General features: G+C 39.6%; 1 protein-coding gene across 3 annotated transcripts; it reads left to right on the forward strand.

Moving 5' to 3' along the window:
* Positions 1-1,338: 1,338 nt before the first annotated feature.
* Positions 1,339-17,270, forward strand: LOC135109208 (serine protease 42-like). 3 transcript variants are annotated; one of them, XM_064020401.1, is made up of 11 exons: positions 1,339-1,465; positions 7,534-7,659; positions 8,121-8,234; positions 8,718-8,894; positions 11,140-11,282; positions 11,484-11,526; positions 12,015-12,126; positions 12,879-12,986; positions 13,270-13,424; positions 14,721-14,893; positions 16,060-17,270. In XM_064020401.1, exons 2-11 carry the CDS (start codon positions 7,551-7,553, stop codon positions 16,237-16,239), a joined length of 1,314 nt encoding a protein of 437 aa, XP_063876471.1. In that variant the 5' UTR covers positions 1,339-1,465; positions 7,534-7,550; the 3' UTR covers positions 16,240-17,270. The 3 variants fall into 3 exon arrangements, with proteins under 3 accessions (XP_063876471.1, XP_063876470.1, XP_063876472.1); XM_064020400.1 differs by having other exon boundaries at positions 1,386-1,537; XM_064020402.1 differs by having other exon boundaries at positions 1,386-1,537; positions 12,024-12,126.
* The last annotated feature ends 830 nt before the right edge of the window (positions 17,271-18,100 follow it).

An 18,100-nucleotide genomic window follows, 5' to 3' on the forward strand; every position in this document is an offset into this window, starting at 1 on the left:
AATAGTGCTTGTACGAACAGAATAGAGGCTGAAAAATGCTTACATAAATTAAATTAGTTTGAAAAGTGCTCGTAAAATTAAAAGAAAGTTCGAAAAGTTCTTGTGTGAATACAGGAAAGTTTATGAAGTTTGTGTACGAATGAAATAAAGTTTGAAAAGTGCAAGTATAAAAGGAAGCTCAAAATGTGTTTGTACAAATTAAGGGAAGTGCTTGTGCAAATAAAAATAAAGCTTGAAGATTACTTGTACGAATATTATGTTTTTTTTCACGTATAGTTTAAAGTCTGAAAACTTCCTCTAAGAATGTTTAAGGAAAGTTTTAATAGTATCTGAAGTTTTGTTTTATTTTATAATAGGGGGATGTTTAAAAGTATTTGTATGGATGATGACAACTTTAAAAAATGATGTTTCCAGAGAATTAAAGGAATTATTAAAATTCTTCCGTTATAATAGAGGAAAGATTTTTAACAATATTCAAGTAAAGTTTTTAAAGTACTTTTGCGAAGAAGAAAAGCTGAAACATTGATTTTTTTTTTTTTGGCATGTAAATGAATCTTGAACTTTTCCTTCTTTCTTTCAGTCGGGAAGTATTTTACAGATAATGACCAATGTATAATATTTCAAAGGTTTTACAAATTCAGTCATGCTTGAAAATTCTATAGCAGTAACATGCACTCCTTGTTTATATATAAAAGACTTTGAAATTACACCATCCTTAGAAAACATTGTTAATTTTCTTCCTAGAGTTCTTAAAATGCTTCCAGAGAGAGAGAGAGAGAGAGAGAGAGAGAGAGAGAGAGAGAGAGAGAGAGAGAGAGAGAGAGAGAGAGTCTAATGGCAACACGTACATCAGCAACAATATGAATAACATCAAAGGAGAACAAGATGAGAATGTAATTAGTTGTGATCATCGTCTTCCTCTCTTTCCTTTTAAGAGACTTGCTTCTTTTCCTCTTGTCTTCTTGGACCTTCTCTCATTCTTTCCTACCTCCCATCTTTAATCATTTTCGGGTGTTCGTTTTCTTTCATTCTTCCATGTAAAAAGATCGATAAACAGACAGACAGACAGATAGATAGATGAATAGACTGTTTTCTTTCTTTCTTTCTTTCTTTCTTTCTTTTTCACTTATCTGCGGAGAAAGCTTGCTAAATTCTATAGTAGAGATAAAAAAAAATATAATGATAATAATTACAAATAAAAATATATGAAAAATAACAATAAATAGATAAATAAATAAAATCTACTTGAACAATTGACTAACTAAAGGAATAAATACATAAATAAGAGAGCCAGGCGGGGAGAGGAAGGTACAGACAGATTCAGGGTTAAGTTTTTGCTTCAGGTGTTCCTCTCTCACTACCACCCCCACCGCCACCACCGTATGTCCCTCACTCCTGCTGGAAGCATCCGCGGCGGTGGTGGTGGTCGTCGGAGGCAGTTTGAAGCCAGAGTTGGTGCAGTGAGGTGGGTGAGGACAGGTCTCTCCTTCCGTCTGCCTCTTTCCCTCACCTGTTCTCTCATTTCTCGAAAGTCAAGGTGAGGGTCTGGGGAGGAGAAAGATAGAGAGATATAGAAAGTGAGAGCTTGTCTAGTTTACCTTCATTAATGGCCACGAGGTTAATGGAAATTAGGCACGTGTTACTGTGTTTATCTCACTTCACTTCTTACTTGACATCCACGCGCTGTACACTCACACAACAAGAACGTGGTACTTTTTTTTCCAGTCCAATTTTTGTGAACTGAGATGAATTTCTGCGTAGTGTTGGGTTGTTATTGTTTGAGCCACTGTTACTACTCTGCCTTATACGTATTCTTACATACTTAGTTCCCCGTTAGGACAGTTTTTAAAAGGCCACAGAGGTGTTTAGTCAGACATGTTAGGTAAGGTTAGGTTAGGTTACACGCTTATAAGGACAGGTGTTTAGTTGGGTTTTCACAGGTGTTTTCCCTACTAATTGCGCGGAATCCTTGTTAATCCTTCACTCGAATCATAAAAATATCCTTGGAAACTCCAACAACTTCCTTTACAGCCTGTTTAGTTTGGTCTTGACAGGTTTTTTCCTACTAATGGCGTGTAATCCTTGTTGATCTCACTAGAATCATAAAAAAAAAACACCCTTGAAAACTTACAACTTCCTCTACAGCCTCTTTACTTATGTTCTTATTGGTGTTTTCCTTCCTGATCACGTAGGATTCCTGGTAGACTGTCACTAGAACCATTAAACACACTTGGAAACTTTTACAACTTCCTCTACAGCGTGTTGAGTGTGACAGGTGAAGAGGGAAAATGTTTAGTAGATGTACATGTGCTCTATGATTTTGTGGACAGAGGGGTTGTGTTTTTTGTGTTTTGTGTGGGAGTAGTCACGCGTGTGTGTGTGTGTGTGTGTGTGTGTGCGTGTGTTTTCTTATCTAGTGTTTGGAAGGAAGTGATGCCTGACTCCGGAATGTCCTCGGAAACTCTCATGAATATATAACGAAGTGCGTGTGTCTTAAGTGCATGAGAGAGAGAGAGAGAGAGAGAGAGAGAGAGAGAGAGAGAGAGAGAGAGAGAGAGAGAGAGAGGGGGGGGGGAGGACGATATTCCTTATGAAACGGGACTGAAGTTACTAAATTTACGCTCCTTAGAAGAACGAAGGTCAAGAGGAAACCCGGTGGAAGTCTTTAAGTGGTGTAGGGGTTACAACAAGGGCAAGGAAAATTCTCAGGATCAGTAATCAGGATAGAACTAGAAGTAACTGGTTCTGGTTTGAAAAGTTAGATTTAGGAAAGAGAGAGAGAGAAAGGAAATGATTCTTAAACAGAGTGGTAGATGAATGGAACGGACTCAGTAATTAGGTTGTTAATGCTGAAACATTAGGGAGCTTTAAAAGAAGATTAAACAGATTTATAGATGGGAATGATAGGCGGAAATGTGTAGGTAGGTTTCATACAGGGACTGCTACGTGTAGACCTGATGGCTTCTTGCAGCTTCCCTTATTTTATTATGTTCTTATGTTCTTATATTCTTATGTGAGAGAGAGAGAGAGAGAGAGAGAGAGAGAGAGAGAGAGAGAGAGAGAGAGAGAGAGAGAGAGAGAGAGAGAGAATTTAACATCACATTAGCATCATCTACTCTTGTTTTCATTTATAATGCAAAACCAAAACAAACATCCTACTACCCGCCTGTATATTAGCAACAAAACCGTTATTATTCCAACCGAGAAACTGAAGGAGCGGAGTAAACGAAAGAGAAGATGATAATTTTCCATTGCGCACGAGGGAAGGAAGGACCGTGGGGAAAAGCGAAAACGGGAAAGATTTGTATGAGAGAGATGCTAATGTCTGGCCCGTTATAATCTTCATCCTCCAGCTTAGAGGAAGAGAGAGATGGAAGGAAGGAGTGAAAAAAGACTAAAACATAAGAAAATAAGGGAATCTGCAAACAAACCATCAGGCCTACACGTGGCAATCCCTGTACGAAACATAACTACTCTACTTCATTTATCATCCTCACCTGTAAATTTGCCTAATAATAATTACTTCGCCGTACCATATAGGGCGTGGGGCAACTGGGGGCGGGGGGAACTTAACGACCTGGTGGTGGTTAAGAAAAAACGTTGCAAGATGGAGGTGATGATGATGATGGTGGTGGTGGTGGTGGTGGTGGTAACGCAAGGACTTCCGCTATACTTGAGGGTCAGGGCATCTCATCACGGTAAATTTGTACCATAGTGTTATAAATTAAGATAAAGTCACTGGTGGTGTTGGTGGTGGTGGTGGGATGGTGGTGGTGGTGGGATGGTGGTGGTGGTGGTGGTGGTTAGGCCTGTTTTTCGAGCCCGCTTTCTCTCTCTCTCTCTCTCTCTCTCTCTCTCTCTCTCTCTCTCTCTCTCTCTCTCTCTCTCTCTCTCTCTCTCTCTCTCTCATAGTTTACCAATCATTTCCTTCATTCACATTTATTCCTCCTCGCATCTTTTTGTTCGGAATGAAATGGAAAATCCCAAGAATATTTTGCTTCCGTGTCAACAACCTAGAGAGAGAGAGAGAGAGAGAGAGAGAGAGAGAGAGAGAGAGAGAGAGAGAGAGAGAGAGAGAATTCGTCGCCTGGAAAATCCTATGGAATCCCCAGACGATCCTTGTTGCCACACACACACACACACACACACACACACACACACACGTAACCTTCACCCAATACCAACTGTGCACATAGGGACGATTATTATTATTATTATTATTATTATTATTATTATTATTATTATTATTATTATTATTGCGATTATTATCATTATTATTTTTGTTGTTGTTGTTGTTCTCTCATTCTTATCCTCCACGTCCTGCTCTTAATCATCATCATCATTATCTTTTTCTTTTCTTCTGCTCCTCCTCCTCCTCCTCCTCCTCCTCCTCCTCCTCCTCCCCCTCATACTCGTCCTTCTTCTTCAATTATCAATATTGCATCTTTCTCCTTTCGCCTTTTCACCTTACTCACCCATCTACGTAGGTACATCTTATACGTCTTCTTCTCCTACATCACTGCATTACTCTCTTAGTGTCTTCTTTTAATACTACATTACTCTTTCATGTCTTCTAATACATCACCCACTCTGTCTTCTGCTACGTTGCTCTTTCTTCTACGAGTACATCTTCAGTTACGGTGCTTCCTCGCTTACCTCATTCCCCTGTGGTACGGTACGCATGCTCCTCAAGTCTGGAAGAGTAGGTACCAATCACTCTTGAACACGCTAGATTGGTTTAGGCTAGGTTAGGTTAGGTTTGGGGTGGGATAGGTTTAACATCATGGTGCTTGCTAACTCTGTGGGAATCGCAATAAGAGTATTTCCGAGAATGTCCTGTGGCTAGTGAGCTACAGCCGGCCGTCATCACAGGCGAGCGCATATACTCCCCATAGACTTCGAAAAAAATGCTCACGGTATCTCCATTAGGGCTCAGTAATCTGTGTGTGTGTTTCCTGCGTGTCGTCATCAGCTGGGAAGAAAAGAACAAGAGGTGTAAGAACTGGTAATGCTCGCCCGTGACCTTTACTGTTTTGTTTTAACTTGGCTTTTCCTTTACCTTGCTTGTCAGTAGAGTTTGGATTACGTCTTCTGATTAGTTTCTTTAAATATTTACTTTGTTTTTCATTAGTGTGTTGCTAATTGCATTTTGACTTATCTTTTCCTTTACCTTCGTTTTTATTAGATTTTTGGATTACGTTTTTTAATTGATCTCTTTAAATACTTACTGTGTCTTTTTCTGATACGTTACTATTAAAAAAAGTACTTAACAGAAGAAAAAAATAGTTAGGTTTTATATTACGTTTCTTCATTGGTTTCTTTAAATAGGTACTTAATCTGTTCTTTTCTTCTTGTAACGTGTTATTAAATGCAAGTTGGGTGACTTATGTTTTCTTATTGTTGTGTAAGTCTTTTCTTTTATTCCTTCCTCTCTTTGTTACCAGTCCAGTTTTAAATTATGTCTCGTCATTGTTTTTTTTTTTTTGAGTAGGTACGTACCTATTCTTTTGTTTTTGCTTCCTGTGGCGTGTTATTAATTGCATGATGGCTGATTCTTGTGTTGTTATTGTTGGTTAAGTTTATTCTTCTTTCCCTTCTTTCCTCTTTCTTTTGTCTATTTCTTTAAAATTATTTGGCTCTTTCTTTTCTTGCCTTTTTCTTGTTTCCTGTTGTGTCGTGATTGTGTAAGTCTGTTTTTTTTTTCATTCCTTCCCACTTTTTCCCTATTTCTTTATTATTATTATTATTATTATTATTATTATTATTATTATTATTATTATTATTATTATCATTATTATTATTATTACTATCATTACTACTACTACTACTACTACTACTACTACTACTACTACTACTACTATTGTTGTATTATTCTGGTTGTGTAAGTCTATTCTTCTTTGTCTACTCTTTACTTACCTATTTCTTTATTATTATTATTTGTTTTCTTTTCTTAGCTTCCGTTTAAAAAAAATAATTAATTTTACCTTGTATATTTCCTGTTCCGTAATTATTGTAATATAAATCTGCTTATCCTTTCTTCCTTTGTTCTCTCCTTCCTTCCTTTCTCGCCTTTTATTTTCTCTCCATTCTTTAGTTTATTATCTTTTTTAATTAGAATTGTGTAAATCCTTCCTTCCTCTCTTCCTTCCTTCCTTCCTTCCTTCTTTCTTTCCTTTCTTTATTATTTAATTCCTTTCTTCTCGGCTTCCTTTCTTTCATTTTTTCTTCTTCCTCCCTCCCTTCCTCTCCCTTTCTCCCTTTGTTACTTCATCCTTTCCTTCTCTTTTTCCCATTTCTTTCTTTCATCCTTTACTCCTTCCTTTGTTCATTCGTTTGTCCCTTTCTTCCTTCCTTTCTTTCTTCCTTCCTTCCTTCCTTCCTTCTCTGTCCATCATTTCTTTGTATCTTGCTTCATCTCTTCCGCCTCTGTTCTCCTTTTCTTTCTTTCTTTCACCCTTCTCTTCTTCCTTTTTTCGTTCCTTCCTTCTTAGTTCATTCCTTCCATCTCTGGCCATCAGCTCTTTCTTCCTTACTTCATCCCTTCCGCCTCTTTTCCCCATTTCTTTCGTTCAGTCTTATCTCCTTCCTTCCTTCATTCCTGCAATAATATTCTTTCCTCCTTTACCAGCTATGAAACGTGAATCCCCTCAAAATAATTACTCATCAGCCTGACTTTTACAATTCATTTCCTTCCTTGGAGTGACGAGATTACCTGTTATTTAAGTGTTCGTGGCTCGTAATTCACTCAGTAAGGCTTTGATCGTCAGGAAGTTATCAGTTAGTCAAGCAAACCATACAGTCTGTAAGTCTTCATCAAGTCTTCAGTGAATCTCCAGTCACGAGTTAGTTACCAGTAGGTCATCAGTCATCAAGTGCCATCAATGACTCAAGCAAGTTACCTTTAAGTCATTAGTCACCACCACACACACACACACACACCATCATCACCACCGCCAGCACCACCACCTCACTGATTCACTGTCCTTGAACAGAAGGAGATTCATCAAGATCAGTGAAGCAGAGAGAGAGAGAGAGAGAGAGAGAGAGAGAGAGAGAGAGAGAGAGAATCGTTGGCCAGCTTAGTTCTAACCCAATTAATTTGTCATATATTTTATTTATTTATTTATTATTACCCGTTCGGCGGTGTGTCAACTACGAAGTATCATCATTATAACATATTAGCATCTGTTTTCCAGTGTGCATAAAAAAAAACATAGACTCCTTAACATATGTAAAGGAGTCTATGATAAATAATGATAGTAATAGCAATGGTAATAATAAAATAACTCTATATTTTTTTCGTAATGTTTACTTATTCTATATAATTATCAAACCATAAGTGTCATCACGTGACTCGATTTAATCAACCTGGACAAATACTTAGTGGGGCTTAGTTCCTTGGCTGAACCTGAACCAGTAGTAATAGCAATTGAGTGTAGACTTCGATCCCTTATTAGAGACTTCGAGCCCCTATTTTAAAGTTTGTTCCTTTATTAGAGAGTTCAATCCCTTTATCAACATCCTCTCCTCCAGACGCTCCAGCAGCTACGATGAAGCAGACGCGAGGCTCGGAAAGCGCCGCGACTATGGTGCCCTGGAAGGTGGTGGCGGTAGTGTTGGCAGCCCTGGGGTTTTTCGCACCCGTTCATGGCCATTTCGGTAAGGACGTATGTGCGAGTATGGTTAGATGCTTCTTCTTGTCTGTTAGGTGTATAGTTTGTCTTTACCTGCCTCAGTCGTATGCCTAATACAAAGATTGAATTATTATGTGTAGGACTACTAATATAATTATTTACAGCTTCCGTTGTCTTATTATTTTTTCTTTTCTTTCTTTTCCAATTGTATCCTGAATTTATGAAAGAGCCAGAAACTTTTCCAGTATGATAACACTACACTAGAATACATTATATCAATCAGGACTTAATTACAACTTGGTCTACTACAATACAATACAACTTGGTAACTACAATACTGCAGTTAGAACCATAATACAACCTTTACAGCACAATATTCATGACCCAATCATCTCCCACAAATGCCATACAGCAGCTAGAGATTCTTGTAGCCTTCCTTACGTTGTTGTTTAGATGTTGTCATTGAAGTGTGACTGTTTCGTGCAGGGAGCTGTGAGGACCACACCACGCAGTGCCCTCGCCTGGCCAGCATCGGCCTCTGCGAGACACGCCGACAGTTCATGCTGCAGAACTGTCCAGTGAGCTGCGACGCCTGTGTAGGTGAGTGTATGCGTGTGTGTGTGTGTGTGTGTGTTGTCAATAAATCTTTCTCTACCATTCTATTTATCTATCTATCTTTAATACGTATGTTGTTGCCGATAAGTCTGTCCACCTATCCACCTGCCTCTCTATCTGTGTGTGTGTGTGTGTGTGTGTGTGTGTGTGTGTGTGTGCTGTCACTATATCTCTCTAACCTTATACGTTTCTATCTAGCTATTATTCTATCTACCTTTAATGCTGTTGTCAGTAGATCTATCTATCTATTTATTTATTTATCCTCCTGTGTGTGCGTGTGTGTGTGTGTGTGTGTGCGTGAGGCCATATAATTTTCATTAACCTTACCCTTTGCTCCTCCTCCTCCTCCTCCTCCTCCTCCTCCTCCTCTTCCTCCTCCTCCTCCTCAAACTCTTCCCGTTACCAACTATCAACCATTTACTACTCCACACCACCACCACCACCACTCATTGCGCCTCTCCTTTTCAGACCCAAACTGTTTCGACCGCAGCTCCCGGTGTACCCCGATGGCAGCGCGTGGGTTGTGCGAGACCCAGAAGTCGTTCATGCTGACGCAGTGCCCCCACTCCTGTGACGCCTGCAGGATCGGGCAGCCCACCGCTGTAGGGTTCACCAACCTCAAGACCATCATCAACCCGGACTTCGGTGAGATTAGGGGTTAGGTTAGGTTAGGTTAAGTTAGATTAGGTTACGCTAGATATTAGGTTAGGTTAGGTTAGGTTAGGTTAAGTTAGATTAGGTTACGCTAGATAAGATTAGGTTAGGTTAGGTCAAGCTCCCTTTTTTTTTGTCTGTCTTTCTTTCATTCGTTCGTTCGTTCGATCGTTCGTTCTTTTCTTTCCTTTCTTTTGTTGTTTTCATGTTTATTCTGTCTTTCTGTTTTGTTTTTCTTTCCTTCTAACATCTTTCTTTCTTTTTGCTTCTTGTACTTTTGTTCCTGGTTGGTTTTTGTTGCTGTTCTCCTCCCTATCCTCCTCCTTCTCCTCCTTCCCGTTTTTTTTTTTTTTTTTCTTCTCACTCCTCTCTCTTTTTTTTCGTCATCACCATTACCTTTTATGCATGAAGTCGGCTTAGGGCGCACAAAAAAAAAAAGTGAAGAAAAAAAAAAGCTCGCTGTTAAAATTATTTCCAGAGGCCAGAGGAATTTTTAGTCAGCTTTGGTCAAGTTAATTAAGGTTAAGTTAGGTTAACTTAGGTAAGGTATTTTTAAATTCTTTAGGTTTTCATGACGATTGTTTTCAGATTACAGAGATGACACGTCGTTCTATTTTTTGTTTTTGTTTTTTGTTTGTTTGCCATTGAGTATGTTAAGTTGGTGTATTTTGAAATTATCTAAGATCTCGTTAAGATTGTTTTCAGAGACTACTGAAATGATTTGTCAAAGATTGTTTTCAGAGACTACAGAAATGATTTGTCAGCTTTTCCTTTCCTTCTCTCTCTCTTTTTTTTTTTTTTTTTTTTTCTTCCATTGGTAATCCAGAATCCTTGAAAACTCGCTTGACTGGACACGTGTAACTCCCAGGAGAGCGTGTGAAGTGAAGATAATCACTGAATCACTTGAGAATGCGGAACTTGTGACCATATTATGAAACACTTGTCCGCACCTCCACTATATTCAAAAGGCACGTGTGTTTAAGTGTGTTTTTTATGGTTCTAGGGACAGATTAACAAGATTTTTGTACCATTAGCAGGAAAAAAAACACTCTTGAGAACACGGCTGATCATCTGTGGCCTTTAAAAAGTCATAGTGAGAGAGCAAAGCGTTTAAGAAAAGTTGAAAGTTACACTGGTTTTTAAGGGCGTTTTTTTTTATGCTTTTAGTGACAGATTAACAAGATTTCCATATCATTAGCAGGAGAAACACTACTGAGATTCCGACTAATCTCTGTGATCTTTGAAAATAGTCGTGGTGAGAGAGAAGCATTTCATAATGCGATGCCTGGTCGTGATGCGCTGTAGGAGTGACTGGTCTGGCGAGTTGCGAGGCAAAGGCGAGGCCTGGCCAGGGTGCGCCGTGTGGTGGCTCAAGCCAACACGTTCCACCTGGTTACGTTCCACCTGGTTAACTCTCGTGCTGCTCTCTGTGTCTATTTACTTGTATATCTGTTCCCTCAGTTCACGCTACACAGTGCAAAGACGACAGGACACTGAAAACAAGTCGAAAAGAGTCAATTACATGTTCTTTCGTCTTGTTTCACTTATAAGTTGTTGCGTGGCCAAGTTTGTTTAGTGTTTAAGTTTATTCAGTTTTGCACGATAGAGAGGCCAAGACCTTGAAAGCGAGTGAGAAACAGACACAAGGAAATTTAGTTCTTGTTGCATCTTGTCTCATCCCTTAATTATTACGAAACCAGTTAGAAAACACGAGATTTACTTATTTGTTTATTTATTTTCATCTGGCTTTATTACTCTATGGAAGCGCTTCGGGACGTCATTAGGATTGTTTTCAGAGGCAACAGAGAGGATTGGTCAGACTCTCGTGGATGATTCCTGTCAATCCCTGTTAAACAATCACTAGGAACATGAAAATTCCCCTGAAAAACCCCGATACTTTCCACTGCTAAGATCTTGTTAAGGGTAGTTAGGGAATAAAAAGGCAATGAAACGAGGCTCACTGAAGGTACCGATCGCCAAAGAGTGTAGTAAAAAGGGTTATCCGAAAACTGAGGATAAGTGTCTTGAACGACTTCCTTAGACTTAGTGAGTTTTCCTACCTTTCTTCCTGCCGGGCACATTGTACTCTATTTATCTGACTTCTACTTTTACTGACCTTTATTTATCTGACTTTGCTTCTATTTCCCTAACTGACCTTTCCAGCATTTACCTGATCTCTATTTTACTGAAGGGTACCCGACACTCAATTCACCTGGCATTGTGTGTTCCCCTGCAGACTGTGGCAGGCCTTATCCCCCGCAGGCAGGACGAAGGAAGCGCCAGATTTACTTCCCCGACGAGATTGAGGAAATCATTAAGAAATTCCCGCCGGGCGTTGTTGCTAACCGGCGCCGCCCACAGAACCCACGGAGCCCACAGGTAGGTAGAAAAGAGTAAATAAAGAAAGAAAAGAAAAGAAACAAACAAACAAATATATGAAATAGAACAGCTTCGTGACGCATTTTTTTTTTTTTTTTTTTTTATTGTGCGACTTTGCTGACATTTAATTAAGTATAGAACACTAATAGTACTTTAAAATTTGGTGAGAGGCTATAGTTCATCCACGTCCTCCTCTCACAGGCGCAGGAGGGCACCCAGCCAATCGTGCCGCTGTCATCCCCAGGTGAGCATAAGTTTGTGTTCGTCCCAACCTGAAGATAAGACATCAGGTTGTTAGTGATGAGTCATCAGGAAGGCTCAGAAGATTAGACCAATTTGTGGATGAGGATGATAGTTGGTAATAAGTAGACATGTCTCGTACAGGCGTAATGACTGACAACATAAGAACATAAGAAAATTAGGGAAGCTGCAAGAAGCCATCAGACCTGCACGTGGCTGTCCCTGTATGAAACATACCTACCTACCTATTTTTTACCTATCATCCGCATCCATAAATTTGTCTAGTCTTCTTTTAAACCTCCCTAATGACTCAGCTTCTTGCAGCTTCCCTTATTTTCTTATGCTCTTATTTTCCATTGTTCCCATATTGTGATTAGTTATTTTAGCAGAAAATCAAAAAGGGTTAATTTCTTTAATTATCTGTTCTTTTTTTTTTTTCCCCGTCTGTGTCCATACGCGGTGTTTTCCCTCTCATACCAACACCCGCGGCAGCAACATCAGGTCCCGCCAGTCTGAGCGTGCACGACACCTTCTGCGGCTCCACGCCCATCACAGACCGCTTCCTGCTCACCGCCGCCCACTGCGTCTTCGATTCCGACCAGCCGTGAGTTTTCATGCGCTCCTTCTTTCACTCATCCATTCTTCATTTTTATTCATCCCTTCGTTTATCCTTTAACAAAAAGTGAAAACATTTTCAATCTCAAAATTTTTAACTGATAATGGATGCATGTCCCTTGCTTGAAGGAGACAGACACATTGTGGGCATGTTTTATGTTCAGTGTAGCGGTGGGAAGACAATAATATTTGACTAAAAATATTTTACGCCTAGACAAAGTTTAGAAAGAAAGTACACTACACTTTACTGAGTGATTTAAACTTTCTATATATACATTTTACTTCTACATTTCGTGATTCAAAATTCTGTAGTTTTGAGAAAAATTTTAATCGCATTTTTTTTTTTTTTTCTTGGTCCGGACTTTCATTCATTATTTCATAGCTGTCTGTCGTTCCCTCTTAAAAGTACTAAATATTTCCATAAGATCCTGTTCAAGTTGTTGAGGAAACGCGCCGAAGTGTTTGGAACTTTTTTCAGTGGAAGAGAGTGTTTGGCTAGGGGCAACAAAACTGATAAAAAAGAGAATAGGGGAAAAAAAATTGAGCCCAGCGAAAGTGCCAGTCCTTAAAGGCAAACAGTTCAAAACTAAACACTACACAAGACACTTTACAATATAATATTTATTGGTTATACTACTACTACTACTACTACTACTACTACTACTACTACTACTACTACTACTACTACTACTACTGTTGTGCTAGGAATGTACTATATGTTATTATTTTCTTGTGAACCAGAGTGCGGACTGTGCGCTTAGGGGAGCTGGACTTCGCACGAGAGGACGAAGCTAACGCGAGACCCGTGGACTATGCCGTGGAGCAAATTATCGTACACCCCGACTTTGAGTGAGTGGTGTGTGTGTGTGTGTGTGTGTGTGTGTGCTTCTACGTATGTATGCCTGTATGTATGTAGATATGTATGTATTTCTATCAGTCTATCAGTCTATTTGCTTATCTGTGTGTGTGTGTGTGTGTGTGTGTGTGTGTGTGTTTCTACGTATGTATGCCTGTATGTATGTAGGTATGTATGTATTTCTATCAGTCTATCTATCTATTTGTTTATCTGTGTGTGTGTGTGTGTGTGTGTGTGTGCCTTAACTTAACCCCTCCCGTGGTCCTCCCCCGGCAGCCCGTCATCGCTGGAGCGGTACAATGACGTGGCACTCATCAAGACAGTGGAGCCCATGCAGTTTAACGAGGTGGTGTTTCCCTTCTGCCTCTCCGACAAGGCCCCCACCCCAGGCTCCAGTGTCACCGGCGCAGGCTTCGGTCTCGTTAACGCCAGTAAGTGCACCACGCTGCGCCTCGACCCTCCACTAGACTGATTAATTTATTCCTCTCCTCTAAGTGTAGCCTCTTCCTGCAGAACTCTCCAGGGCATCTCACACCAATTTTTTCATGAATAACACTTCTGCACAATCTAGTGTATATATTTCCAACAATTCAGAGTCACTCATGTCACCGAGAACATCCTTATGTGGCCGATAATTCTTGAGGTAGCTTGCTTAACTTCGTGCATAACTTCAGCATAATACTAAGCACGGTGGAGAACTAGGTACGTATAAGATCTAACTCCCCTCGTGATTTTTGGCACTTAACCAAAAATATCTCCAATAACTTTCTTTCTTCATCTTTCCCTGCTTTATTTCAACCTGATGGCACCATTGCCGTCTCATCTTTTTCTAAAGCTGAACTCTTCGCTCAAACCTTTGATAAAACTCTTATCTTGGATGATGTAGGGGTTGTTCCTCCTGCTACTCGACTGTCTGACTTCTTCATGCTACCCATTAAGATCTTTCGCAGTGATATTTTCCATGCCCTCGCTGGCCTTAATCCTCAGAAGGCTTATGGACCTGATGGGGTCCCTCCTATTGTATTCCGAAACTGTGCCTCCGTGCTTGCACCTTGCCTAGTTAAACTCTTTCAATTCAACATCTACCTTTCCTTCTTCCTGGAGGTTTTCCTACATTCATCCTGTTCCTAAAAAGGGTAAATGTCCTAATCCCTCAAACTACCGTCCTATTCCTTTAATTTACTACCTCTCTAAAGTTTTTGAATCTATCCCCAAAAGAAAGATTCTTAATCATCTATCACTTCACAACACTCTAGCTGATCGCCAGTATGGAGTATGCTTCACATGTATGGTGGGGGAGGGGAGGAGGGTTTCCACTTATACCGCTCTTTTAGACAGGGTGGAACAAAAAATTTTGCGTTTTATCAACTCCTCTCCTTTGACTGTCTTCAGCATCTCTCTCGTCGCCGCAATGTTGCATCTCTTTCTGTCTTCTACCACTATTTTTCATACCAACTGTTCTTCTGATCTTGCCTTTGACCGGTGCTCCTCCTACATGAAAAAAAAAAAAAAAATAAATAAATAAATAAAAATTCTGCTAAGTACAATTCTTCTACCTAAGAATCTTTGTGAATACGACGTCAGGCTGATGACTTAAGACTGAGGGGAAAAAATACAGTGGAAGTGAGTGCAACAGATTATTCAACGTGTGGCCTTGACTGTTCAGGGCGACATGCTGGAGGGGTCTTGTGTTGCCATGTCAACTTTAACCTCCCCTTTCCCCGCAGCACACAGACCCACGCAGCTGCAGGAGGCAGACCTGGAGGTGCTGGAGGCCTCGATGTGTGAGGGCATCTTCGAGCGGGAGCAGTTTACGCCGCAGTTGAGGCTAAGGTACCCACAGTTGCTGCAGGGGCAGAGCATCCTGTGCGCCTCCTTCCCAGAGAGGAGCGCCTGTCAGGTAGGTGTGCGCGTGTAGGACTCAGGTTGTTGTATTTTGAACCATTAACAGTGATGTCAACTAAACACCGCAAAATTCACTAAAATGACAAAAAATAAATAAATAACTAAACTAAACGGAAACAGATTAATCAATTACTAGTTAAATAGATAATCTGATATGGATGAAGCTCTAAAACTTTTCCTTCTAGATTGGATTCCACTTGTTACTCTCGTAAATTCCAGAGTTTTTTTTCTTTTCTTTCACGCATGTCTTCTGATACCTTGTGATCCTTTGTAATCCCTTGTAACGTCTTGTACTCCCTTGCAATGTCTTGTAATCCCTTGTGATCTCTTGTAATGTCTTGTACTCATTTGTAATCCCTTGTAATGTTTTGTACTCCCTTGTAATTCTTTGTAATGCCTTGTAATCCGTTGTAATCCTTATGAAATCCCTTGTAATGTCTTGCAGTCCTTTGTAATCTCTTATAATCTTCTTGAAATCCCTTGTAATCCCTTGTAATGCGTTGTATCCCCTTGTAATGTTTTGTAATCCCTTATAATCATTTATTATCTTCTTGAAATCTCTTGTAATCCCTTGTAATGTCTTGTAATATCTTGTAATCCTTTCGAAATCCCTTGTAACCACTATTGAAATGCTTGCAATTCTTTGTAATGTTCTGTAATTCTTTTGAAATTCCTTGTAATCCTTTGAAATCTCTTGTAATGTCTTGTAATCCCTTGTAATAATTTCGAAATCCCTTGTAATCCCTTACAATACGTAATAACTTTGTAATCCCTTGAAATCACTTGCAACAGCTTTTTAAATTCTTTGGAATCCCTTGAAACCTATTGTAATCTTTCACAGTCTTACATAACCATTTGTTACGTATACGCTTTAAACCCTTTACATAACCGTTTAAACTCCGTGCAATCCTCGTAATCCCTTGATAATTTATTGTAATCATTTGATATTACCCTTAACTCCTTTGTAATTTCTAGTAATCTTTTTATACCCCCCTTAACTAATTTATAATTTCTTGTAATCCTTTGATATCACCTTTTACTCATTCGTAACTTCTTGTAATCCTTTGACATCACCCTTATTTTCCTTATAGCTCCTTGTAAACCTTTGATATCCCTCGTATTTCCTTGATAACATCTTGTAATCCCTTGCAATCTCCCCAGGGTGATTCGGGCGGCCCGCTGTTCATGGACAGGAACAACCGGCGCTTCCTGGTGGGCATCGTGGGCAGCGGCGTGTCCTGCAGGGCCAACGGAATCTCCATCCTGCCGGGCCTGTACATCAACGTGGCGGACCACATTGAATTTATTGACAGTGTTCTCTACAGCCCGTCCCCCTTCTGAGCACCAGGACGCCACGAGGACTCTCTCTCTCTCTCTCTCTCTCTCTCTCTCTCTCTCTCTCTCTCTCTCTCTCTCTCTCTCTCTCTGCGCCGTAATGTAACAGATTAGTAAATGTCCTGTGCATCTGCTAGTCTGTTATTAAGACAGCTTCATACTAACTACTACTACTACTACTACTACTACTACTACTACTACTCCGGAGCTTTAAAAGAAAACTTAACATATAATGATGAAAGTGATAAGAAGAAATAGGTAGATATGTTTTATACGGGAACTGCCACGTGTAGGCCTGACGGCTTCTTGCAGCTTCCTTTTAAGCCGGAAGCTGCTGGAGGATTGACACGCGAGCACAGTTCCATTCATGTTACGCAATGGACAGTCTTCAACCAATGATTAGCGTCTGACGCCTTCAGTCATCCCAGTTCTCGTTCACCAGTCCCTCTACATTACGCCGTGTCACCGGAAAGTGTAAATACGTTTGTTCATGTGGTAGTGAGGAAGATTTGAAACACTTCCGCGCCGCACCTCCACTACATTCAAGAGGTTCTAATTGATGTTATACGGGTATCCAAGGGTGATTTTTTTTTTTTTTTTTTAGTTCTAGTGACAGATTAACAAGACATTAACATTATTAACAGGAGAAGCACTCTTGAGAACCCGGCTAATGATCTCTGTGGCTTTTGAAAATAGTTGTGAGAGCAAAGCGTTTCAGAATACGGATCCGAATGTAAAAGGTAAAAATAACTGAGGTACTGGCCCGTAACATCGAAAATACGGAGGCGGTGAAGTGAACAGGAAGGAAAATGTTATGACAGACCTGTTATTATAGTGAAGATTTGTCACTTTTGTCTACGTAATGTATTATGAGAAGACAATGTACTAACCATCGGCTCCCCCACATTCAGTCTCTGTGTCTGAGAAAAGGTCCTCGTGTGTGTATGTGTGTGTGTTTGTGTTCGTCTTTTATTTCCTTGAGTTGTAAGACTTTTTATGTGTCGATTAATAAAACAATAATAATAAAATAAATAAAATTCGTTTCTCTGAAGTACTGTATTGTTATTTTATGTGTGTAAATCAGAGAGAGAGAGAGAGAGAGAGAGAGAGAGAGAGAGAGAGAGAGAGAGAGAGAGAGAGAGAGAGCACGTGTTAATTAATGCAGTCAGAGAGTGTATCCAGTATTTATATCCCATTGAGAGCAGCGATGTGAGGACTCCGAGGGTTTGAGAGTTCTTGGTTGCCACGGAGCGTTCGAAAGTAAACAAATCACGCCACACGCCTTGACTGTTACGTTATTGTGCTGCTCAGGACAGACGTGTACCTTGACTCGAAAGCGGAGAAAAGAGGAAAAATGCAAATAGATCATACCACACGCCTTTATTGTTTGGGTGTTGTTGTATTGTTTAAAAGGACGGAGTTCAATCTTGAAAGAAAAAAAAGTCGTGGTTGAAAATGTACAGATTATGTAAAGAGTATATATATGTGGTTATTGTCGTTTCGTAAAAAGAAAGAAAAAACGAGGACAGGAACATAAACAATAAGGACAAAAATAAAAGGAACAAGGACATCATCAACAATAATAACAATTAAAGAATGAATAAATGAAAGAAGGAAGAAAGAAAATAATCTCCTTTATATAACTCAAAACCATCACAAAACTTCAGATAACTCCTTTTTGAGTTTTTGTCAACCGTGATTATTATTTTTTTCTTATTTACCATATATGTAATGGGAGACTGGACAAGACGTACTAAAAATTGAAAGAAAAAAAGAGAAATATGCCCATTTACTTGTTGCTCCTATAAATAATAATAATAATGATAATAATAATAATAATAATAATAATAATAATAATAATAATAAT

This window comes from Scylla paramamosain, chromosome 18 (assembly GCF_035594125.1).
Source record: "Scylla paramamosain isolate STU-SP2022 chromosome 18, ASM3559412v1, whole genome shotgun sequence".
Taxonomy (NCBI): Eukaryota; Metazoa; Arthropoda; class Malacostraca; order Decapoda; family Portunidae; genus Scylla; species Scylla paramamosain.

What these genes read in the sequence shown, in the direction of transcription:
- LOC135109208 (XM_064020401.1), top strand. Translation starts at nt 7,551, where the DNA reads ATGAAGCAGACGCGAGGCTCGGAAAGCGCCGCGACTATGGTGCCCTGG. An exon ending in ACCCGTTCATGGCCATTTCG is followed by an intron (nt 7,660 to 8,120) that starts GTAAGGACGTAT and finishes TGTTTCGTGCAG; the next exon opens with GGAGCTGTGAGGACCACACC. An exon ending in CGTGCCGCTGTCATCCCCAG is followed by an intron (nt 11,527 to 12,014) that starts GTGAGCATAAGT and finishes CACCCGCGGCAG; the next exon opens with CAACATCAGGTCCCGCCAGT.